A 26,295-nucleotide genomic window follows, 5' to 3' on the forward strand; every position below is an offset into this window, starting at 1 on the left:
AATGCAGAGCAGCAACCATTATTCTAAGACTACAGTCTTAGATAGTTGACCTGGAAGAGCAGAGAGGTTAAATTATTTAGTCATGGTCACACAGCTACTATGTAACAGAGATAATACATTTGCCCAGGTCTTTCTAACTCCAACCTAGCCTCCTGTTTACTGCCCAGCATTTCTCAAAGTGTGTTCCTTGGGCACCTTTGCTTTACTCTGCCTTTATTAGAGGTTCTCAAGTTTATGCCTATTTAAAAAAAATAATTTCTGGCTCTTCATTTTAGAAAAATAGTTGCCATGTGGAGGAAAGGTCAATTTATTGCTGTGTTTTACTATTAGAGTTTTATAATTTGTTGTTTTTTTTTTAAACAGGAATAAATGTTGTATTTTGTAAAAGTCTTTTTCTGAATATATTGATAAAATCACATGATTGTTCTTGTCATAATTAATATGATCTATTATGTTGGTAGTTTTCCTAATTTCATTCCTGGTATAAATCCAACATGGTCATAGTATATAACCTTTTTGGATATGTTTCTGTAGGGTCTTTGCTAAGAATTTATTTTAAATATTTCATGTCATTTTTCTTTAGGAACATTGTTCTATAGGTTTCTCGTTCTGTTTTGAGTTTACGTGGTTGAGGTATCAAGACTGTATTGGTATGATAGAAGGAATTTCATAATATACCTTCTTTTCCTATTTTTTGCATACTTCATGTAAAATTGGAAATTCTTATTCTTTGAATGTTTTATGGAATGTGGTGGTAGTGAATTCAATCTGATCTGATCCCTTGTTTTTTTTTTTCTGCTTTGGGAGTTATTTTATGGCTTCAACTGTTTTGCCTTATATTTGGGCTGTTTATATTATCTATTTTTGTCCTGCTAATTTGACTATTATATATTTTTTAAAATATTTATTTCATTTAAGTTATTGATGGTATTGGAACATAATTGAGTAAAATATTTTCTAATACTTTGTTTCTTCATTTACTGTGAATGCCTTTTCATTTTTGACAATTCTTAATCATTTTCCCATTTATTTTTTTTCTAGCTCTTTTTTTTTAATCATAGCTTTCAGGTAGTCCAATAATTTTAAAATTATCTCCCCTGGAACTATTTTCCAAATCAAATGTTTTTCCAATGAGATAGTTCCCATGGTCTTCTTTTTTTCATTCTTTTGGTTTTGTTTTATTGTTTCTTGATTTCTCATAAAGTCATTTGTGTCCATTTGCTCAATTTTAATTTTTAAGAAATTATTTTTTCAGTGAGCTTTTGTACCTCTTTTTCTATTTGGCCAATTCTACTTTTTAAGGAGTTTTATTCTTTGGTGAATTTTTGTGTGTCTTCCTCCAATTGGCCAATTCTGCTTTTTAAGGCATTCTTCTCCTTGTTGGCTTTTTGTAATTCTTTTGCCATTTGGCCTGGCTTTTTTTTTTTTAGGTATTCTTTTCTTCATTATTTTTGTATGTCGCAAGCTGTTGACTCATTTTTTTCATGATTTTCTTTTGCATCACTCATTTCTCTTTCCAATTTTTTCCTCTACCTCTCTTACTTGATATTCAAAAGTCCTTTTCGAGCTTTTTCATGTCCTGAGACCAATTCATATTTTTTTTCTTAGAGACTTTGGATGTAGGAGTTATGATTTTGTTATCTTCTTCTGAGTGTGGGTTTTGATCTTCCTTGTCACCATAGTAACTTTCTGTGGTCAGATTTTTTTCTGTTGTTTGCTCATTTTCCCAGACTATTTCTTGACTTTTAACTCTTTGTTAGAGTATGGCTCTGCTTTCAGTGTGGAACCCACACTGTCCTGAGCTTCAGGGGTTTTGTGCAGCTATTTTCAGAGATACTTTTAGGGACATGTAAATTTTCAACTCTTCCAAAGTGGTATGATCTAGCAAGGAAAAGTGTTTACTACTCTACTGGCATGTGCTCTGGTCTGTGAACAACCATAAGTACTCTTTTCTTTCCAGGAACCATAGTGAAGGTCCCTGCTCCACTGCATGTGCAAGTTTTGCTGTAGTAGTACTCCTTCTCATCCTGGGACTAACTGTGATCCAGGTTCAAGTATAGGCAAAGCAGCAGAGTCCTGCAACAGATTCCTGTAATGTCCTTCTGATCAGTTTTTCAACCCCCTTACTATCTGTGGGCTGAGTGCTCTGAAAGCAGCTACTGCTACTGCTGATTCAGTAGCTCCCAAGACCTGCTCCTGTTTTTCTTAGGCTGGGTCTTTGCTGAGGCTAGTTCCATGCTGGTGAGACCTGCACTGGACTGTGCTTCACTGTCATCCAGGAACAACAGACCTTTACTGCTGACCTTCTAAGTTGTCTTTGGCTGGAAAATTATTTCACCCCATCCTTTTGTGGGTTCTGCTGCTCCAGGAATTATTTTATGGCATTATTTAAAGATGTTCTGTAAGATTTGTGGGAGAGCTCAGGCAAGGATCTTGGCTCTACCTTCCCCCCATTTTATCTTTTTTTTAAAATAGCTCAGTTTTATTTATTAATATGGGTTTTTTGTTTGAATTTTGTTATCTTCTTTACCTTTCAGAAGGAATTTGGTTAGATTTTTTTCATTTTCTTATTTTCATATATAGTTTGTATAACACTGAAACTAAGTATTATTTTAGAAATTGATAGAATTTGATGGCAAATTGATTTTGTTACTTTCCCCCTTTTCCCCTTTCCCCCAAAGTTTTATTTTTGACTTTTTCAATTGTATTTGTTAATTCAATGTTATTTCATTTTTCATTTTATATTTTATCTTATGCTTTGACTTTCAGAATTTTTCCCTCTTCATTTCCTGTTGAGTTAAATGTATATCTACACCAAATCCTTTGTGTATTTGTGTTTGTGTTTTTTATCATCCTTTGAACAATTCAGATGAAAGGGGAGTGATGACCACTCTGCCAACCCCTCCCACCTTATTTGTACATTCTTCTACTTGTGTACCCCAATTATGTGAGATATATTCCCGTGTTCTTCCTCTCCCTCTCTATTCATTTCCCTCTCCCTTTCCTTTTTTTTTTTTTCTTTCAGGATCATTTAAAAAACACATAAAATCATTCTGAGGTCCTCAATCTTCTTTACCTTCTTCCATTACCTCTGACATGATTAGGGTTCTAAAGAGAAACTTGAGTCATTTCCTGCATTAGGAAATAAGTCAACAAGCTTTTACTAAGCACTTAGTATGTTCCAAGAAATGTGCTAAGTACTGATAATACAAATAAAAGTAGAAGTACAAACCTTGTCTTCAAGGAGATTAAATTCTAAAGAAGGGAGAAAATACATGAAAGGAAATACCTTTCCAAGGCATGATGGTAGAGAAAGTCCTGAGAATTAGAAGTATAGCCTGGAGAGAAATGAAGACATAGATAATCTAGGCTTTTTTTTTTTTTTTTAAAACTGGAGGTTCTGGGTGGAACCAGCTTATTGGAGGAAAAGGCTTCAAGAGCAAAGGGTACTTCCAATGTGATAATTTCAGTCATAATGAATTTCCAGGGTGAAGAGGTTTCTATGGCACGGTAAAGAAAATCTAGAGAGTCAGCTATATAGCCTAGCTTGTTAGGATATTAACACTTCATCCTTGTATATTCCTTCATATTCACTCACTTTTATTCACCTTTTTATATTTCTTTTGACCCCTTTGTTTTTATTTCAAAGTTTCTAATCAGCTCTGGCCTACTCACTGGGAATGCTTGAAAGACCTCTATTTCATTAAAGATCTGTTTTTTCGCCATAAAATTAAACTCAATTTTGCTTGGTAAGTAATTCTTGGATGTACCTATACCTGTTATCTTGTGGAATATTATATTCCATGTTACCTACTTGCAACCTTAAAACATTTTGAAATCATCCTCAAGTCTTGGATGTCTAAGGTGACTATTGATATTACTTTCTTCTCACCTGAGTGAAAAATGTCATGAGGAGTTTCAAACACTCTCTGATGTGTGACTAGTGGAAAATTTCCTCTTTTTGTATCCACAGCACTTAGCACAGTGTCTTTCACATAGTAAATGCTTAATAAATGTTTACTAACTATTGAGCATTATTGACTATGTATGAGCAACTCAGGCAAAGAATATTCATTTAGCTGAATCATATTTTATTAAATTTTGAATGACCTAAAGGTGTCTTCTTATGTTCCACTAATGAATATAGAATATTAAGGGAATGATCTTTACCAGACCCAGTCTAAAACACCACTCTTTTATAATGGCAGCTGCTAAATTTTGTATTATCCTGACTACGGTTCCTTGGTACTTAAACTTTCATTCTGCATACTTGTAGCATTTTTTACCTTTTATCTGGAGTTTTCATTTGGGAATTTCTTTCAGTTGAGGACTAATGGCTTCTATCTATTTTCATTTTGTACTCTTGTTTGAATAGGTCTATAGCTTTCTTTCATGATTTTATTGAAATATAGTGTCCAGGCTTTTTTTTTTAATGGTATTTAGATTGATTCTTAAATCATCTTTCCTTGATCTATTTTCCCTGTTTTTAATATAATGTATCTTACATTTTCTACTATCATTTCAGACTTTTGACTTCATTTTAATATTACTTGTCTCATGATATCATTGAGTTCTTTTTAGTCTATTCTTCTTTTCAAGATATTACTTGGACATGGCTTTGAACCTATTGTGCTAAGCTGCTAATTCTAGTTCTAATTATTTACCCCAAAACTTTTGTTTCTTTTCCAGTCTTTTCCTCTAACGCTCTCATTTCATTTAAAACTTTAAAAAAATTCTTGCTTCATTTTTTTCTAAGAATTGTAATTGACATTATAGGCATATTATTATTTTTTTCTGGGTATCTTCCTTTATTTAATTGTCAGATTGGGACTTTGTGTTATGACAAGGCTTCGAATTCTTCCAGAAGGTATTCTGGAGCTTTATATGTTTTTTTTTTTCCTTTACTATCTAATTACCTGACAATATGTTCTGTGGGAATTGACTGCTATGTTCTTTAATATTGCAGAGGGGGACCAGGTCAGGGAACTATAAAGTCTCAGTGCACACTGCACACTAAGTGGCCTGATCTACGGAATTGTCTGATCCCTGCTTTCCTGGACTCTCCAGGCTCTAGACCCTAATTCAGGTCTAAGCAATACATCTGCAGGCTTGACTCTAGGTATAGCTCCAGCAAACAATTGCAGCTGCATCCTCTGTCTCTAAGCTGTAAGGCTCTGCAGTTTCAGAGCAACAGAGATATATGTTTACCCTTTTTCTTGAAGCCCCTGTCATGGTTATTGTCTACTAGGTCAAGTTCTAGATCCTGCTCTGGGGTGAGAGCAAAAGAACTGCTGGCCCACTCCTGTTCCACAGTTTCTACCCTTGTCATTTCTCAGTGGGATAAATCATGTCCTTTGACTAGGAAAAAATTATCCTCTATGATTTCTCTTTAGTTTCCCTGATCATTATTTCATCAGTTGCTCTCCTTGTGGAAGTAGTTGTGGGTTAAAGTGGGTTTTAGGGCTTCCTCCTATTTTACCATCTTTTTTGGACTATAAGGCCCTTTTAGCAAAACAACAGCATCATGCTCTTTCAGTGATACCACACTACCGTAAGCCTGGAATCTACAGTTATTCAGGTTGTTTCTCTGGGCTCCAGCCCAAGAAAGTGGTAGATGACAATGTAGTTGTCTCTAAGGAATTTTCCCTCCTTCAAATTGTAGATGGCACCAAAGAGCAAGTCAGACACATCTAGCCACTTCTTTGATCATAGAGGATTCTGCCTTCCTCTGATCAGCTCCCAGTAGCAATGCCTCTTAACCCCCTTACCCCAAATATACACCCTACCTCATTCCAGTTCTGCCTCAGTCACTGTTCTTATTCTGTCAGAATTCCTTCCTTCCTTTCTTCCTACCTCCTTTTCTTTCTCTTTCTTTCTTACCTTCTTTCTTTTGCTCTCTGTTTTCTCTTTTCTTTTTCCTTTCTCTCTCCTGTTCATGACTTCTCAATTGGATTCTGTTCCTCAGTCAGCTTCTACTTACTCTGTTGTTTCAAAGTAGTACCTCCTGCTGTGAAGTGACTCACCATTGCCTCATGAGAAGAAACTGAAAATCCATATAGCTTTCAGATATGCCATGATTATTACACAATAGTCCCCAAATCTCCCTCCAAAATGTTTTTGATGCAGAATTTCTCAGCTACCATTTCTAAAGTTGTGAAAACAATAATAAATTAGCTGCTGGGAAACAATTTACTGCAACCATTTCTAACATTAATCAGTTCCTTTCCTTTGTATTGCTTTTAAATAAGTCCTTTTTGGACTTTTATCTAAATGCCTGTTTTTCAGATCCTCCTAACTGCTTCAAGTTGCTTTTCTCTACCATCTATGGTACAGTCTTTTCTTCTGCCACTTACAGTAAATAAAATGCCCACAAAAATAGTATCTTATGTAGTATCTATATGCAGTATATAGTATCTATATGTACTATAATATAGTATAAATAGTATCTATATATGGTAGTATAGTATATAGTATCCATCTACGGATAGTATCTTATACAAACATTAAAAATAGATTTTACAATTTTGTAACTTTTCTTTCTGAGAAATTCATGTTATATTATAGAATTATCAGCTAACTTTCCACTAAATACATAATTAAAAATTAAGTGACCACTGTTGCAAAGATCAGCTTAGTGTGGGCTAAGTAAATGGGGTGTTACAAATATGTTAGAATTTTATTCATCTTTTAAATAAAAAGAAACATGGTACAATTACATTCACATGTTCACTAACATATTACATGTGGTCCTGAAGAGAACTCTAATTTTTCCTTTGATTTAAACAAATTATGATGGACTCACCAATTTTTCTTTTGATCCACAGAATCCAATTCCCAAGCTGGATTCTGTCAAGCAGATGTAATAAAAATAGCTTAGACAATTATTTCAGTAGCTTCCAGATGCGAAAAACAAATCCATTCAAAACACAGACTGTAGTTCAACTGAGGAGAACATAAAAGTCTTGCTGAGAATCATACACAAGGCCATACAAAAGAGCACCTAATTTCTTGGTCCAGGAAAACTACAACCAAGATGTGGGACCACAGACCTATCACATTTCCTTCCTACACTGTCTCAAGCTACCCTGTTGATCTTCTTAACCATATTGTTCTGAATGTATATGAATTCTGAGAACTGACCGAAATATTTCAAAGTTGTTCACTTCCCCTCAAAAAAGAGCAAGTTGAAGAAAATGCAACACTTTGAAAATGAACTATTTTATTATGGTTTGGTCTTAACACAAATACAAGTTATTCTAAATGAGGGTTGTGCTGTGGTGTTCAGTACAATGAGAGTACGGGACTTTCTGTTCCATTTATGAACATCTGCTGCTTTGCTGTTAGTGCAGGTGCAAATGCTATCCAAGACAGGGCCAGGAATCTCAAAATAAGGCTTCACTCTCTACCAGAAACATTTGGCTTTTTTGTTTGTTTCTTTGTTTGGTCTGGACCTACCTGTAATTTCGTTGGTATGGAAATTCCTTCCACCATAGATTTGGGACTTTTCTACAACTTACAGTCTTAAAAAGTTGCCTGAGACAAAGAAAAGTGAAGTGACTTTACTCTTGGAACACTATTAGTATGCACCACAGACAGGTCTTGAACTTGTCTTTGCTACTCCAAAGCTGACTCTCTTTTTACTATACTGGCTATCGGCCTTTACTTTTTGCTTAGGAGTACAAAAATATAAATGCATGTCATTTGGTTAAAAGATGTGGACCAGGAGACATCACAAAACTTCAAATCAGATCTCCATCCTGTCCTTTAAAATGTTTTTAAACAGAGTTTATTGGAAAAAGGTACTGAAAAATGATCTCAAGTTTTATTAAGGGAGAAAAAAAGAGTATGCCATTTAATCCTTCAGTTTTAATAGCAGGCTTTAAAGTTTTATTTGGTTTGAGAAAACCAGTGAGAAACATTGTCTGTGGGACAAAACACTTTTTTTTTTAAATGGTATCAACTCAGAGAAATAATTCTAAAACTGCTATCATTGGATAGATATAATTACAAAATTTGTGTAGATGTTGAATAATAAACGTGGTTAATACTAGCACAAATCAGCCAACTGTTGCTTTTGCCTCGTAACTTCATACATTGATATTGTCACACTTATTATTATTTTACTTTAAATAGATTACATTGATACCCTAGCAGGATTACTCAATTGAAAGCATGTTTACTGGCATATAATGAGAAGGAGAAAGGTGTCTGGAAAATGCTGGTGAAGGGTTAGAGATCATTCCTATACCATTTATGCATGCTTCATTGCATTTAGTTTGGTAGCATCTTTAAATTTTTTTAAATGTTAGGATATTCTGTGGAGGAATTACCTACCAGTTATAATGTTAAATAACAAAATAAGATCTACTTTAATGAGATATGGCTTAATATAAAGTCAATTTCCAAGCTGCTGTGCTTAAAAAATTTTAGCAGTGGTAGACTGGTAAATGCTTAACAATTTGCTCTCTTATTTTTCAAGTGTACACACCACACTTTCAAATTTAATCTGCATCATTGACATTTTTCCCATCACATTCTTGAGTTTAGACAATCAACAAAACAAGCCCTAATTTGTAGAATTTAGTAATGTCTGACATGTAAACAGCCACACTGAAAATTTGACAATCAGCTCTTGAGTTGGTTTGAAGTGATTTTAACATCTTCCCGGTTAAGTCTCAATTTTTGTCAACAACAATTTCTCCACTACTGTCCACTTATAGTGAGGTGTACTGGCAATATCATGGATATAGATTTTTGTGTTCAAGAGCTGGTTCTTTTAACTGTAGCTTTTAGCCATACATAAGTCATTTAAATCTATCTGGTTCTCAGCTTCCCCATGTGCAGTGGTATGGTACTATATTGTTCAATTGTTTCAGGGATGTTTGAATTTCTGTGACCCCATTATGGGATTTTCTTGGAAAATATAGTGGAGTGGCTTGCCATTTCCTTCTCCAGTTCATTTTATAGATTAGGAGCTGAGGCAATTAGATTAAGTGACTTACCTAGGGTCACACAGCTAGTAAATGTCTGAGGCCAGATTTGAACTCATGAAGATGAATCTTCCTGATTCTATGCCACCTATTTATTCCCCAACAACAACTACAACAATGTGGTGGTGTGATCCTCTGTTAAGTAATCAGGTAATTGGTGCTTCATCATTCTCTTACTCTGCCCAGCTCTTGTGATAGTAGAGCTATTCTCCTTAATCTCCAATATTTCTAGGCCATTTCCTTAGCTCCTGACCTTTAGGAGGGGTTTTGGTCTGAAACCAAGCTTGGAGAAAAGGGGAAACAAAATAGTAACCAGTCCCAACCCCTGTTGAGTAATTCATTACCTACCTAGGGGAATTCTAGTATAAATCTTCTCTTTCCTTACTGGGAAATGAATTGATAACAAATCAATAATTCTCTTTTTCAGCTCAGAAATTTCAAGGTTATAGGTCACTGAAAAAAATGCTTCAGTTTTAAGTATGTCTCTCAGATGAAGTACTCCCTAAAATATTCCTTTTCTACCTTCAAGCAATGAAATGCATACAGTATCAGCAGAGATGTTAAGCGCTTTGTGCCTTGAGACAAAATAAATAGAAGGTAAACAAACTCTTTATGGAAAAAAAAGGTTTAATGATATATCAATCATTTCATTGACAAACATTTATTAAACACTTACTATGTGCCAGGAACTTGTTAAGCTGTGGGGATACAAAAAGAGACAAAACACAGTTCCTGCCCTCAGGATTTTACAATCCAAAGGGAGAGACGGCATGCAGATGAATATTTACACAGCAGTATATATACAAGATAAATAGGAAATAATTCACAGAGGGAAGACACTAGAATTAAAAGTGGTTGAGGAAGACTTCAGGTAGAAAGTGGGATCTTAGTTGAGACTTAAATGAAGCCAGGGAGGCCAGTAGTCAGAGTGGAGGAGAGACACCATTCCAAGCATGGGGAATGGAACAGCTAGAGAAAATGCCAAATGATGGAGTACCTTGTTTATGGAACAGCCAGGAGGCCAGTGCACCGGATCAAAGAGAACCTGTCAAAGAGTAAGGTATAAGAAGATTGTAAAGGTAGGAAAGGGCTGCATTATAAAAGCCTTTGAATGCCAAACAGAGTTTTTATTTGATTCTGAGAATCACTGGAGTTTATCAAATTGGGGGAGGCAGGGAGGGATTATGACATGATAAGACCTGAATTTGAGGAAAAAAATCACTTTAGTGGCTAAATAAAGGATGGATTAGGGTGAGTAGAGATTTGAGATAGGCAGACCAAGCAGAAGGCTATTACAGTAATCCAGGTTTGAGGTGATGAGGGTCTGCATTAGAGGGATAGCACTGTCACAGGAGAGAAAGGGGCACATATGAGTGATATTGCAAAGGTGAAATTAACAAGCCTTGTCAACAGATATGGGGCCGGGGGCAAGAGGGATAGTGAGTAATCCAGGATTACTACTAGGTTGCAAGCATGAGAGGATGGTGTTGCCCCCTACAGTAATAGGGGAAGTAAGGGTAGGGGATCAGGATGAGGAAAGACGGGTTATGTTTTGGACATATTGAATTCAAGATGTCTAGTTGACATCAAGTTCAAGATGTCTGAAAGATGGTTGGAGAGGCAAGATTGGAGGTCAGTAGAGAAACTGGAGCAGGATAAGTAGATTTGAGGGCCATTTCTATGGTAATCAAATCCACGGGGAGCTGATGAGATCACCAGCTGAAGTAGTACAAAGGGAGAAGAGAAGAGGGCCCAGGACAGAAACCTGAGGGACGTGTACAGTTAGAAAGTATGATCTGGAATAACATCCAGCAAAGAAGACAGAAAAGGAATAGTCAGATAGGTAAGATGAGAACCAGGATAGAGTAGTGTTCAAAAAAATCTAGAGATAAGAGAGTATCAAGGAGGACAGGGAAGGGAGGGAGGGAGAAAAAGAGAGAGGGAGAGAGAGAGAGAGAGAGAGAGAGAGAGAGAGAGAGAGAGAGAGAGAGAGAGAGAGAGAGAGAGATCAATAGCATCAAAAATTACAGAGAATGAAAATTGAGGAAAAAGCCATTGGATCTGGCAATTAAGAGATCATTAGCAATTTTTAAGAGAGCAGTTATGGTGGAGTCATGAAGTTAGAAGCGAGATTATAAAGGATTAAGAAAACAGTGAAGGAAAAAGTTGGGGCACCTATACTATGTGGCCTTTTCAAGGAATTTAGCAACAAAGGGAAGAAGAGCTATAGGATGATAAGAATGGAAGGATCAAGTGAGGGTTTTGTTTTTTGTTGTTAGGTTTTTCAGGATGGGGAGCTATGGACATGTCTGTAGAAAGAAGAAAGAGATTTAAAATAAGTGAAAGAGTTTAAATGACAAAGGGAACATTCTGTCGAAGGAGACAGGAATGGAGTGGGATCATTTAAACAGGTAGAAGGATTAGCCTTATTAAGGAGTATGGCCACTTCATCATATGAGACAGGGGTAAAGGAGAAGAAAGTGAGAGAAGGTGATAGGAGATGAAGAAAAGGGAAGAAGAGGGAGTTCATGGTGAATGGCCTCAATTTTTTTTTCTGTTAAGTATAAGGCAAGGTTCTTAGCTGAGAGAGTGGGGTGAGGGGGAGCCATGGGACTTTTGCGGAGGGATGAAAAGGTTTGAAAGAACCACTATGGAGAGTGGGCTAATGAGTTGATAAGGGAAATATAGTAGCATTGCCTAGCAGCAGTGAGGGCCCAGTTGAGGTTACATAACTTAAAATGTAAGACCTAGTCAGAATGGTTGCATAATTTTTTCCACCTTCATTCAGCAGCATGTGAGTAAGTGATCCAAGGCTGAGGCTTAGCTGTTATCAGTGATATGATAAGAGAGGTAGATATTCAAGAGAGGAGGATTGTGTAGAGTTGAATTGGTTAACCAAAAGATCAAGGTAGGGAAAAAAGAAGAGAGTGATTAGGGCTAGGGACACGTACTGGAGAGAAGGGAGGGTTCAAAATCACAGTGCAACAGAGATGTGTTTTCTAATGGAAGACAAAGAAAGAGGTGAAGAGCCAGTAGATTATGGAGGGGCAAGGGGATTTCAGAATTCATGAACATAGAGGTGGTACATTTCTGGTGATGGCAAGGTTAAGGGTATACCATCTTTGTGAGTGGTGGAGGTTGGATAGAGGTGTAGCTCATGGGAAGTGGGTAGCTTGAGGAATTTTATGGGTAGAGTATTTGAGGGAGAATCAGTATGTATGTTGAAATCCCCTGAAACTAGGGCAGGATTTAAGGAGGAGATAAAATTTGTAACCTAGGAATCAAACTCATGGAGAAGGAGTGACTTGGGAGTGTAGAAAACAGCTGCCAGTACTTTTATTGGGTGATAGATATGAGTAGCATAAACCTCAGAGGAAGAGAGGATGCTGAGTGTTAGGGGAGGAAAGTGGAAGTCACAGTGGGAAGTAGGAGTATCTAATACCCCCTCCTCAACCAGTGAGCTAAAAAGAATGAGTGAAGGCACAGCCAGTACTGGAGAGAGTTGCCAGGGAGACTGTCTTCAGGGAGAAGCCAATTTTTAGTAAGAGCTGGTAGAAGGAAGATGGTGGAGTACAGGCAGCAACCCAGTTGAACTCTCTCAGTATTCCCCTCTAAACAACTCTAGAGCAACTTCTCAAAACCAGTTTTGGAGTGGCAGAGCCAATAAGGTCAGAGTGATATATTTTTCCAGCCTAAGACAACTTAGAAGGTTAGCAGGAGAGGTCTGGGACACTGGGGTGGGTACTGGCCCAGAGCATAGCACTGCAGCAAGAGGGGCCAGAGAAGTAGGTATGGCAGATATTATTCTGCCCACATTACATACAGTACTGTTTTAGTGCTGCCCAGTAGATGGAAATATTGTAGGTGTCTGGCTGTAGCACTCTGGTGGGAGTCTCCCAGCAATTTCCCTTGATTGATTCCACCTGGGCAATGTACTCTGAACTTGTAACTGAAGGGACAAAGTAGTCCCTCCCATCCTAATGGATTGTGGGAAGGGGGAATTGAGAAGCAGGTGGAAATAGGGCCCCAGGAATAATAGAGAAGCTAAGTAAGCTTTTATAAACAGAAGCTGAAAGCAGTAGAAGTAGATTGTCAGCCAGGACTGTAAAACAAAGGCTGTGAGCACAAGACATGGGGAGATAGACATTATATCAAACTTCCCTTCATCTTACATATTTTCCTCTCCTACTCCTTCTACTCACTAGCTTTTTTAAAAAATATAAATTTTTCACTTATTTATTTTTTAACATCCTTTTCTTTTTAAAGTTTGAGTTACAAAATCTCTTCCTCTCCAACTGACTGAGAAGGCAAGCAGCGGGATATTGAATACAAATGTGAAATCATACAAAACCTATTTCCATTCTAGAGAGACAGAGACAGAGACTTCTGGGAGTCAAGACAGTGTGAAAGCAATAAATCACCTGAACTCTCCCAAATTCACCTCCAACAACTATAAAATAGTGTCTCAAAATGAATTCTGTAAAGGCAAAACCAGCAAAAAGATAGATTGAAACAATTTTCCAGTCCAAGACAACTTGATAAGTCAGTAAGAAAAGTCTATCTTACATTGGTGAAAGGGAAGCACAGTCCAGGGCAGGCAGTGTCCCGGAAAGTCAGCAGCAGGCATTGCCTCAACAAGCCAGTGGGAGACACTGAGTCCCAACCTAGGTCCAGTGACTGAGGCGACAATGAATGCAGCTCCAGACCCCCCCCCCAACCCCCAGCCATGGCAACAGGCAAGGAACCTCCTTAGCCTCAGCACAGTGCAGGTGAAAGGCCTGGACCCTTGCAAACTCTGCACAACAACAGGCTAGTAGCCAGGGCTTATAGTCCCTGGCACAAGAAGCTTGGAACAATGCTCCCTCAACCCTAAGAGAAGAGCCCAACTTTTTTATTTTTATTTTTTTGATAATTTTTTTCATTTTAAACTTAAATACAAAATGAGAAAAGAAAATTAAAAAAAAAAAACATTGCCCTGTACACAGCAGGGCATAAGAGAAGATTCAACATAAAACAAATTTCCATTTCAAGAAAACCTGTATCATAAATAATACACATTGTTTTCAAAGATTCCCAGTTTTTCTTTGTTTCTTTGTTGGTTTTCTTTTGTTCTCTGCTGTACACTTTTTATTTTATTTTTTCCCTCTCCCTACTCCCTACCTTAAAGGCTAAAATTAAGTATGATAGATATCTTTTTTTGCAGTTCTTTTTTTAAAATTAATTTATTTTGAATTATCAACAATCACTTTCATAAGCTTTTGAGTTTTAAATTTTTCTCCTCCTCCCTCCCCACCTCCCTACTCAAGACGGCCGCACAATCTGATATAAGCTATACATATACATTCCTATTAAACATATTTTACATTAGTGATGTTGTAAGTAAGAATTAGAACCAATAGGAGGAACCACTAGAAAGAGGAAACAAAACACAACAGAAGAAAAAGAGCAAATAGTATACTTCAATCTGCATTCAGACTCCATAGTTCTTTCTTCTTTGTGAATAGCATTTTCCATCACGAGGCCTTTGGAAATGTCTTAGATCCTTGTATTGCTAGGAAGGGTTAAGTCTATCAATATTAGCCATTGCACAAAGTGGCTGTTACTGTGTACAACGTTCTCCTGGTTCTGCTCACTTCACTCAGCAGCATGATAGATATCTTAAGCAATCCTTATTGTAGCTCCGTGATATTTAAATTGCATTTTTTTCCTTATTGCTTCCAATATTTTCTTCTTCACCTAGAAGCTTCAAAACTTGGCTACAATATTCCTGTGAGTTTTCCTCTTAGGATCTTTCAGGTGGTGATAAGTGGATTTTTTCTATTTCTATTTTGCCTTCTTGTTCTAGATCTTCAGATTTATTTTCCTTGATAATTTCTTGTAATACTATATCAAGATTCTTTTTTTAAATCATAATTTTCAGGTAGTCTATTCTTATTTCTCCCTGATCTGCTCTCCAGATTAGGTGTTTTCTGATAAGATGTTTCCTTTCCTTTTTTATTTTTTCATTCTTTTGATTTTGTTTTATAATTTCTTGGTGTGTTAGAATGTCATTAACTTCCCCTTGCCCAATTCTAATTTCCAAGGAATTATTTTCTTCCTTAAGTTTTGGATTCTCTATTTCTAGTTGATTGACTTTCTTTTTATAATTTTCTTGATTTTCTTGGATTACTTATTTTTTTTCTAATTTTTCCTTGATCTCTCTTATTTGATTTTTAAAGTCCTTTTTAAGTTCTTCCAAGAAATCTTTTTGTGCTTAGGACCATTTGACATTTCTCATTGAAAAAGGAATGGCTTTTTTAGCACCATTATCTTCCTCTAAATATGAACCCAGATCTCTATCCCCATAGTAACTATCTATGGTTGGGTTCTTTTTCCTTTACTTACTCATTTTTATTTATTTATCTTTTGTTTTATTAATTTTTTTAGCAGCTATTAGTGTAATCATGTTGTAGTTATGAGGTATGGGGAATGATGCCCAAAGCCTCAGGTCCTTCTTATGTTATTTTCTAAGGTCTATCTTAGGGCTGAACCTTGAACTCTCCTCTCCATTCCTAAGCCACAGCTAGGGCCCCCAGTCACACTATCCCACAAATGATTTTGCTCCCTGTAGTCCTTCAGGTGGCTGCAAACTACAGCTGTCCTCTCTGGCCCAGAACTGAAACTAGGGACTCTACTCTCCTGCAAATGTCCATAGCCAACAGTATCCCTACCCCATACTACTGCACTCACTAGATATGTGCTAGTTCCTTCTTCCTACAGCCATAGTCTGGGATAGGTCTGGTCAGCACAGCTATGCTTAGAAGCCCTCTACAATGGATTGAAAAAGTAAGACAGCCCTTGGTCTTAAGAAACTCTCATTCTAATGGAGGAGACAATATATATGGAAAGTTAAAACTACAAGTCCCTTGTGGTCCTGAGCTTATACTAAAAAAGCAGTTGTTAATATCTCTTCTTTAATGCCATTTAATGACATGATAAAGTCATATCAGTTTCTGATGTTGCACCATTTAACAGAGCAAAGGACAGTGGTAGCAAGAACATTTTTTTTTCTAGGTCTTCAATAGATGTAGGTGCAGTACCTACAGAAACAGTTTCCAGGCTGCATTTTTGCCAGGGTTGCTTTCTAGGCTAATGGCTGCTGGCATTAAACTGAAAGTTTCATGATTTCAAAGCATCTTGGGTTCAGGACACTAAACTGTCTCCATCAGAAGTTGAGGGTAAATGGTGGTCAAGGTGTCGGTGGTGGTTTAAGTTACCTGGTGCATGCTGCCTCCCATCTCTCTCTCAGGGTACTTTGCTGCTTCAGCTATGCTGGCCTGCCCTTTGTGTGGTTGCGTTAGCAGTTGGTGGGGATGCTGGCCCCTTTTTTTCTACTGAAGTTGCTTTCTTGGATGATAGCTGAAAGTATGGGCTAGAAGGTATGATACCACTCCCAAGACTTCTATGCTTATCAGCTTATGGGTGTCACTCAGCTGTTGCTGGTAGTGATAAGAAAAGTAAGCTCCTCCTTCATAATTATTTCTCCTCTCAATGATGGCTGTGGGGCTGGGATGGAAGCAAGTCAGGTGGTTTGGTGGGTATTGATAATTCCCAAGACTCTTAGGTTCAGGATCCTGGGCTATCTTCAGCAGGGTATGAAGGGAGATGGTGATATAGATGGTCATTATGTTCAAAGTGGTAGTGGTGGTCTGATTTGCCTGGCATATGTTGTCTCCTGCCTTTCCTATTTCTTTAAATAGGCTGGCTTCCCATTGATGCTATGTGATTCCTTTCAAACTACATATATGAAAAAAATTGAATGCTGAAACTACAATCAATGAATCAGTATGGGGAACAAACGTAACAGGAATAGGTTGGAACCAAAACTTTAGAATTATTTCTTGTTTAAACACTCTTTGGGATTTGCAACCTCAGAGACATCTTGAACTCTTGCTCAAATATGTTATGTTTCAGAATAAACAACACATATTTCTAAGAACTATATCCTTTTGTTTCAAATCTTATGCATTTTCAATGAATATTTAAATATGAAACTGATATCTTGCCAATGCTTTAGTCCCTGTATTCCTTTATCACCAAAGTAGCTTAAACTGTTTAGCTTGTTTGAAGTTCATTCATATCCTTAAACAAATTTCACTTATTAAAGTTAAATAAAATTGATAGAGGCAGACTGCAACAGTGGAGAGTGTGTTGGGTTTTTATTCAGAAAGACCTAGGTTCAAACCCCAATTATGACACTTATTAACATATTGAGCAAATCACTTTTGAGGACTTCTCTCCTTTTCTTTCTTTAGAATCAAAAAAATCATTTTATGGATTGTTTCAACAAAAGCTTCCCTTTATAAAACAAATTATTCAAAAAGAATGTCAATTGATGATTCCCAACCCTTCTTTGAGGAAGTAATTAGCATATTTTGATAATAATTTGAAGTTCAAATTCTGTTTTCTCAGGTATAAATAAGGTCTAAAAGAGAGTAAATTATATATTGTTTCTTCTTAACAAGAATTCCACTTGTAGGGGCTCTTAATCTGGAGTCCATAAACTTTTAAACATACATACAAGCATGCATGCACAAATACATATATACATACATATATGTATATGTATGTATATATATACATATATGATAAGTAAATGTAATTGGTTACCTTTGTGATCATATTTACTTTATTTTATCTATTTAAAAATTATTCCAAGAAGAGGGGATATAGGCTTCATCAGACCACGACCAAGGTGGTACCACAACCCCAAATAAGAACCCCTACATTATTGAGAGGATAAAGGCTTTTAATTAACTTCATTTATGTTTAAAATTCAGTATTGTCTAGAGAGATGGCACAAACTATACAGGAGCAAAAGGACATAGCAAGCCTTACAATTTTGTATAGGTGAATGGAAAAGTCATTTAGTCTAGAATCCAAGAATTGAGTCCCAATTTCACTTTTGTCAATAACTAGTTGAGTAAACTTTGGTGAGTCATTTAATCTTTAAGACATAACAATCTTTATGACAAAACAAGTTGTATTAGACAAGATCTCATTTCTCTTCCAGTTCTAAGAATCTTGGTTCATATGCAACTATTTGGGTGTGTTCTAGTTTAGCTCTGTGCCCTTAGGTAGTCACTTTAATCACAAGCAATCTCCAAGCATTAATTTCTAACTTGCTTTTTTTTTTAAATGGCTCTGTCTACCTCATTAGCCTGTAATGAGGATAAAATGAGAGGACAATATTGAAACATAAACAATAAACTAACCTACAAATGTAAGGTATTAAATTATTTAAAATTAAGAAATAGTAATATATTTGCATTACATCATAATTTATACATTTGCTTTATTTTGTAGAATACCCATGGAGGCCTACAAAGACACAATTTCTACAAGGTAAATTAACTTTTTTGGCTTATTAAAATGGTTTACATAGAAAACTGCTTTTCTGATTTTCCCTTTAAAAAAGAAGCTAATTGTTATTCCAAGTGGCATTTGACCTTGAAATGAAGGCAGAATTCTAAATTTAAACTAGTGCAAGGCATTTGATTACAAATTTTAAAAAGAAAATAAAGGCTTAGAACAGATCTGACTTCAAATTCTTCCTCAAGAATCTATAAGTTGTTTGTGTTGTTGTTCAGTCATATCTGACTTTCTGTGATTCCATGTAGGGCTTTCTTGACCAAGATTCTGGAGTTGTTTGCCATTTCCTTCTTCAGCTCATTTCACAGATGAGGAACTGAGGCAAAAAGGATTAAGTGATTTGACCAGGGTCACATAGCTAACAAGTGTCTGTGGCCAGATCCAAATTCAGGAAGATGAGTCTTCCTGGTTCCCAGTTCAGTGCTCCATCCATTGTAACACCTAGTTGAACCAGGTATATGGCCTTGAAGAAAACACTTAATATCTCTGAGCCTAAGTTTTCTCATCTGTAAAACGAGGATACTAATCATGCCTTTAGTAGTTTCTTTCATAGAGTTGGCAGAAGGATCAATTAAGATCATTTATGTAAGTACTTTGTAAATTGTCAAGCACCATGAGAATGCTAGCTATTGTCTACCCCTACCTGATAAACTACAATGTCTCATTGTTATCTCCAGGATCAAATATAAAGCATAAAGTTTAAGGTGACCTTTAAAAGTTTACAACTTTCCTCCTTCATACCTTTATTATTTTATTACATCTCACTCACCTTTAAATATTCTGTAATCCAGTGATGCTGGGATCCTTGCCCTTCATGTAACATGGCACTCTATCTCCCAACTCAGGTCATTTTCTGTGCCTGTTTCTCCTGCCTGGAATCTTCTCATTCTATATCTCTGATTCCCGGCTTCCTTAGTTTCCTTTTTAAGAGCTTTAAAAGATAGAGGATGTTACATTTCACCTTGGGGAGTAATAGGGGGCTGCTACAGTTGATTAAATTGTGAAGCGTGATCAGACTTGCACTTTAGAAAGATCATTTTGACAGTCAAGGGGAGTCTGGATGAACTAGAAAGAGACTAGAGGCCAAAAGACCAACCAATAGGCTATTGCAGTAATCTAGTTATGAGGCAATCAGGAATTACAGCAGGGTGGTAGCTGCATTAGATGAGTAAGGAGGACATTTGGGAAAGTAATTATGAAGAATATGGCAATTTGTTGTATGTGAGAGGACTGGAAGGGTGGCAAGAGTCACTATTTGAGGATGACAGCTAATTTGTGAGCCTCAATGACAACAGGGTGGTGATACCCTCAATAATAATAGGGGAATGAATTTCAGCTGTCCCTGGATATAAACTTAGAATAGAGAAAAATCCTGCTAATAATGGGGAAATAAGAAAGAAAGGGGGTTGGGAACTGAAAAATTGTTCAATTTGGGACATATTAAGTTTAATATATCTATGAGGAGAAATAGAGTTAGAGAGAGCATGCCAGCTGAAATCTCCCAACTCTCTCCTCCAAACAACTTTAAAATAATGCATCAAATCAAATTCTGGAACAGCAGAACCAGCAAAAGGTCAGGGTGAAATATTTTATTTCTTAGTCCAAGACTACTTAGGTCAGAAGAAGAGATCTGTGACACTGGGTTGGGGACTGTCCTGAAGAGCAGTGTAGCAGCAACACCAGCTGTAGTTCTTGGAGGCTGCAGCAAGCAATAGCATGGAACTCTTACCATCCAGAGATGGTAAAAGGATTGGACCTTTGTTCATAAAGAGATTACAGGGGACCCCTGTATAGCCACTGGGTACAGGACTGGGTGCACCTTAGCAACTCATTACCCAGTTCCAGATAGCAGTTCCAGGGTAGAGAAGAGTACTTTCAGTAACAAAGGAGCAAGGGCCTTACTCCCAGTTACAGGTTGGAGAGAGCAGAGGGCCTAGTTCTGGTAGCAGAGGAAGGTTTGCTAGTACTTGCGGTCCAAGAAAGCAGGGACCTTTTGTTTTCACTTGCTGGGGAAACAGCAGGGCAAAAAAGCCTGAAGCTTGGGATAGCTCTTCTTCCCTCCCCGGACTCTAACATAAAGTTCAAAGTAAAGAAATAGGCTAAAAAAATAAAAAGGAAAAGGAGATCGGATTACAGTCAAGAATAACCTACCCAGCAAAAGTAAATATACTTTTTCAGGGGAAAAAATGGACACAATGAAATAGAGTCTTTCAAGAATTCCTAACGAAAAGAATCCAACAATTACTATTTATGAGAAACATACTTGAAAAAGAAAGACACACACAGTCTTAAAATAAGAGGTTGGAGCAGAATCTATTATACTTCAGATGAAGTAAAACAGGCAGGAATCACAATCTCAAATACAGCCAAAGTAAAAATAAATCTAGTTAAAAAAGATAATCAGGGAAACTACATTTTGGTAAAAGGCACCATAATTAATGAAGTTATCTATATTAAACATATATGCACCAAATGGTATGGCATCCAAATTCTTAAAGGAATAGTTAAATGAGTTATAGGAAGAATTAGAGAGTAAAATTACTAGTGGTGGTTGCAACTTATTCCTCTCAGAACTAGATAAATCTAACCATAAACTAAATAGGAAAGAAGTTAAAATGAAGGGAATTTTAGAAAATTTAAGTATGATAGACCTCTGGAGAAAAATAAATAGGAATAGAAAAAAATATACCTATTTCTCAGCCATACATGGCACCTTGACAGAAAGTGACAATGTATTAAGGCATAAAAATATCACAAATTTATAAAAGCAGAAATATTAAATGTACTCTTTTCTAACCATAATACAATAAAAAATCAATAAAAGGCTATAGGAGAGAATAAAATTAATTGGAAACTAAATAATCTAATTTTAAAGAATGAGTGGGTCAAAGAGCAAATCATAGAAACAATAAAAATTTCAATAAAGAGAATGGCAACAGAGTCAATAAAGCAAAATTTGTCAAATGCAGTCAATGCAGGACTTAGAGGGAATTTTATGTCTAAACACGTACATCAGTAAAAGAGAGAAAAAGATCATCAAATAATTGGGCATGCAACTAAAAAGAAAACTAGAAAAAAGAACAAATTTAAATCTCTCTATTAAAAGACAACATAGAAATCCTGAAAATCAAAGGAGATATTAATAAAATTGATAGCACAAAAACTCCATTGGACTAATAATCTATAAGATAGTTCAGGGCTGAGGACCCTATAGGTCCTAAAGTGTGGCCCTTTGACTGAATCCGAACTTCACAACAAATCCCCATTTAATCTGTAAAACTTAAACTCAATCAAAAGGCTGCACTCAAGGATCTAGAAGGCCACATGTGGCTTCGAGGCCTCAGGTTCCCCACCATTGAGCTAGTTTTATTAAAAAAAACAGTAAAAATATAAACCATTGCTTAATTTGATTTTTACAAAAGAAAGCCAAATTACCAGTATCAAAAATGAAAAGTGAACAACTAATGAAGATAAAATTAAAGTAATTATTAGGAGCTATTTTGCCTAATTAATGCCAATAAAACTAATACCCTAAGTGAAATGAATGAAAATTTACCATAATATATTGCACATATTAACAGAAGAAGAACTAGAATACTTAAATAACCCTAACTTAAAAATCTCCAGGAACAGATGGATTTAAAAGTGAATTCTACCAAATATTTAAAGAGCAATTAATTCTAAGAATATGTAAGTTATTTGAAAAAAATAGGTAAAGAAGGAATGCTACTAATTTCCTTGTATGAAAGAATTATAATTTTGATACATAAAACAGGGATAGCAAAAATAGATGAAAAAATGGTACATCAATTTTTCCAATAAATATTGATGGAGAAATTTTAAATTAAATACTGGAAAGTAGACTACAGTAATATGCTACAAAGATCATATATTATGACCAGATGGGATTTGTACCAGCAATGCAGGATTGGTTCAATATTAGGAAAACTATAAGTATATTCAATTCAATCAATTACAAAAACAACAAAAACCATATGATCATATCAATAAATGCAGAAAAAACTTCACAAAATACAAAGCCTATTCCTATTAAAATCACTTAAAATAGAAATAAATAAAATAAGTAGTATCTATTTATGCCAAAAGCAATCATTATGTATAATTAAGATAATCTAGAAACCTTCCCAATAAGATCCGGGGGTGAAACAAGCACGTCCACCATCACCATCATCATTCAATATCGTACTACAAATGCTATCTATAGCAATAAGACAAAAAAAAAAAAAGAAAAGAAATTGAAGGAATAAGCACCTGCAATGGGGTAACAAAACTATTGCTCTTTGCAGATGATACCATCAGGTATACTGAGAGAACCCTAGAGAATCAGCTAAAAAACTAATCAAAATAATTAACAACTTTAGTAAAGCTACAGAATATAAAATAAACCCACATAAAACATCAGTATTTCTACATATTGCCCCAAAAATAGTAGAAAGAGATAGAACAAGAAATTCCATTTAAAATAACTACAGGCCATATAAATTCTTTGGAGTCTACTAGGCAATACACATCAAGTAACTCTAGGAACACAATAAAAAACACTTTTCACATAAAGACAAATCTAAACAATTGGAGAAATATTAATTGCTTATGTATAGAGCAAATCAATATAACAAAAATGACAATTATACCTAAATTAATTTACTTATTTGGTGCCATATTAATTAAACTACCAAATAATTATTTTGTAGAGATAAAAAAAAAAAACAATAATTCATCTGGAAAAGCAAAAGTTCAAGAATATCAAGGGAATCAAAAAAAAATGTGAAGGAAGATGAATAGCAGTACCAGATTTCAAACTATGTTACAAGGAAAAAGCAGAAGAATAAGGAAAAGATAAAGGAAGAAAGAGAGGAAGAGAAGAAAGATGGAAAGAAATGAAGACAGAAAAGAAAGAAGGGGAAGAAGAGAAAGATAGAAATAAATGTATACAGAAAGAATTGATGCAATTATATGGTGACTGAAACTAAAGATACCTTCAGTCAGATAATTCTTTCAGTATCCCATTCATTCTGTGTTGAGATAAACAAAGTCAAAAATTCAGATTCCTTGACTACTGTTTTGATAACCAGCGGACCTGCCTGGTTTGGATAACAAAATTGACACCACTGCAATTTAATTATTGCTCAGTACCTCAGGGAAACTCTGCTGTCCCTACAATCCTGTGCTTCTACCTGGGGCTCAGTCAGGTATGAGGACAGTACAGGTTATATATATATATATATATATATGTGTGTGTGTGTGTGTGTGTGTATGTATATATATACATATATATATATACCTGGCATAGTCAGGTATCAGATTTTATCTGATAAATGCAGTTATGGGAACTCCTTCCTATTCTGACTCATTCATTCCCTCCATAGTGTTCTTGATAAATATCAGACACACTAGTGTTTCATGAGCAGCAAAACTCCTCCCACTTTATCCTTTCCATTGCAGACTGCTATTAATGCTCTAACACAAACCAGCATTCTAAGTATCTTCACAAACTATCAAAGTTATAATGGAAAAGGAGTTACTGAGTCATGCACTCAGTAATATCTCCCAAGGAAAAACCTGCCTATATTTTCTTCCCTGTCTCTACCTTAACATGCCATATCTTAAGAATAAGTTTCATGTTATAAAAATCTGGTAAAATGCTGCTAGACTAATGGGAAAAAGGATGGCATAAAAATAGAGTTCAAGAATAGAGTGTGAAGGGGGGTCAATCAGCCAGATAATTTTTCATCTGTAACTTCTTCCATCAACATATTCTCTTCTACCAATGTTAGGAAATTACATGGCAGAATATCCAATACCTATGTCAATATAACCCTAAATAATTTGTTTCTTAAATCAATTTACATTTTTTTAGGACAAAGACAAATTGATTTGATATAACAAGTTTGAAACTGGCCACATTGGCAATCTAAATACATATATAAATGGGTGTTCTGAATAACTACACATATGTAATATATATGTGTCAATATGTACACATATGACCATATATAGAGCTACATATGCACATGTGTATATATGGATACATGACCATTTGTTTGTGTCTGTGTATGTTTATATATTACATATGGAAAAAAACTTAGAGAAAGTGATAGAGATACAGTTGAAACAGTAATGTAGTCAGAAGACCTGGCTTTGGATTTGAATACTCATTCCTTTGCCACTTACTTCCAGCATGATCTTGAACACATCATTTCTCTTCCTTGGGCTTTAGGACATTCATCTATAAATTGAGAGGGTTGGAATAGATCAGATCTATGGGGGCCACTACAGGTCTTAATCTACAGTTCCTTCACTTTACAGATGCAGAAATTAAAGCCCAGAGGTGCTAACAATCCAGGTTACACAGCTACTTTGGTAATTGCTAAAATTGGAAACCAGGTTATCTGATGCCTTATCCAATGTTGTTCTACATTTGGCCTATAAATCTGAGGGTGTTACCCCAAAAGAAAGAATCATTTCAAGTTCACTAGAATCAGAATTCAGACTTAAATATGGAAAGTTAAATTATATTTTCAACTCTGAAATTTTATTATTTTTACTACAAACTTCTTATAGTTTGAAATGTTCTTGCTCTTTTGAATCCTAACTCAAAACTAGTGATGTTATAAATAAATCCAATGCTTTTATTATCATCATCGTTATTCTAGAAAAGCCTGAAATCTGCTTTTTGGAACAAGATTCTGGAATTTGTCGAGGATTACTTCCCAGGTATTTCTATAATAATCAATCAAAACAGTGTGAACCTTTCAAGTATGGCGGGTGCCTAGGCAATGCCAACAACTTTGAATCTTTGGAAGAATGCAAGAATCTCTGTGAGGATGGATGTAAGTTGATTTTATATTTTGCTATATTTTATTTTTAAATATATTGACAGCATCTTGCATAAATCAAAAACAATTTTATAAGACTCCCATTTCTTGTCTACCTACACCAATATATTTGGGCCAAAGCTTATCTTGAACAAATTAGGCCCTATCAACAAATCTTCAGTGGATCCATATTACTTTTAGGAGAAAATACAAACTCTTCATTCTGGTATTTAAAAATCTCAATAATTTGACTCCCACTTACCTTTCCAGTCTAATTTCATATTACTTTATTTCACACACTGTTTATTCCAGTCAAAGTAGGCTGATATTTATTCCTTATTTGTATCATTATAACTTCTGCCTCCAAGTCCCCATGTCTCCCTCCTTATCTTTACCATTTAAAATTCCTAGCTTCTTTCCAAGGACAATGCAGGTACCACTTCCAATAAAAGATCTCTTTCTCTCTTTAACCCACATCTGATGTGAGTATGGTTCTCTCTAAAAATCCCTCCCTTATCCTCTCCCCTGTACCTATCCCCTTAGCCTTTTATTTGGTTTCTGAACTTCGAAGACTTTCATACCATTCTAGATATATGTGTACTATTCCATCTATAACCCATTCCCAATTAGAACAGGGTTCCAGAACTAGAAGCCCCCCCACCCCCATCTAGTTCTTCTGTGTTAGTTCTTCCTCTCACACCTCATCCATATAAGATAATTACTCTTTTTACCTTTACCTAAACAGTTTTACTTTTTAAAATCACATCATACTCAGGCCTACTCCAGTCTTTCTTTCAAACTACCCAATAATTAATAACAATCTTAGACATACATTTTACATTTCCTCATATAAAAAGTAAACTGTCTGTCCTTATTGAGTTTTTTGTAATTAGTTTTTGATGTGTACCTTATATTTCTCTTGGATCTTGTATGTCAAATTTTCTATTAAGTTTAGGGGTTTTTTTGTAACAAAATCCTGAAAGTCTGGCAACTCATTGAATATCTTTTTTTTTTCCCCATTCAGGATTATGCTTAACTTTGCTAGGTATGATATTTTT

The 26,295-nt window shown here is 35.6% G+C and overlaps 1 protein-coding gene across 3 annotated transcripts in view; it reads left to right on the forward strand.

Annotated features, from left to right (window-relative positions):
- The window catches only part of TFPI (tissue factor pathway inhibitor), a 124,045-nt gene that overhangs the window by 81,060 nt on the left and 16,690 nt on the right, over positions 1-26,295 (forward strand). For all 3 annotated transcript variants that reach the window (XM_027865930.1, XM_027865933.1, XM_027865931.1), the window contains exons 4-5: positions 18,336-18,374; positions 25,076-25,252. In XM_027865930.1, the coding sequence (XP_027721731.1) occupies positions 18,336-18,374; positions 25,076-25,252 (216 nt within the window). The remainder of the gene's footprint in view (positions 1-18,335; positions 18,375-25,075; positions 25,253-26,295) is intronic.

Source organism: Vombatus ursinus, unplaced genomic scaffold (genome assembly GCF_900497805.2).
Source record: "Vombatus ursinus unplaced genomic scaffold, bare-nosed wombat genome assembly UNPS02014779.1, whole genome shotgun sequence".
NCBI classification, from domain to species: Eukaryota; Metazoa; Chordata; class Mammalia; order Diprotodontia; family Vombatidae; genus Vombatus; species Vombatus ursinus.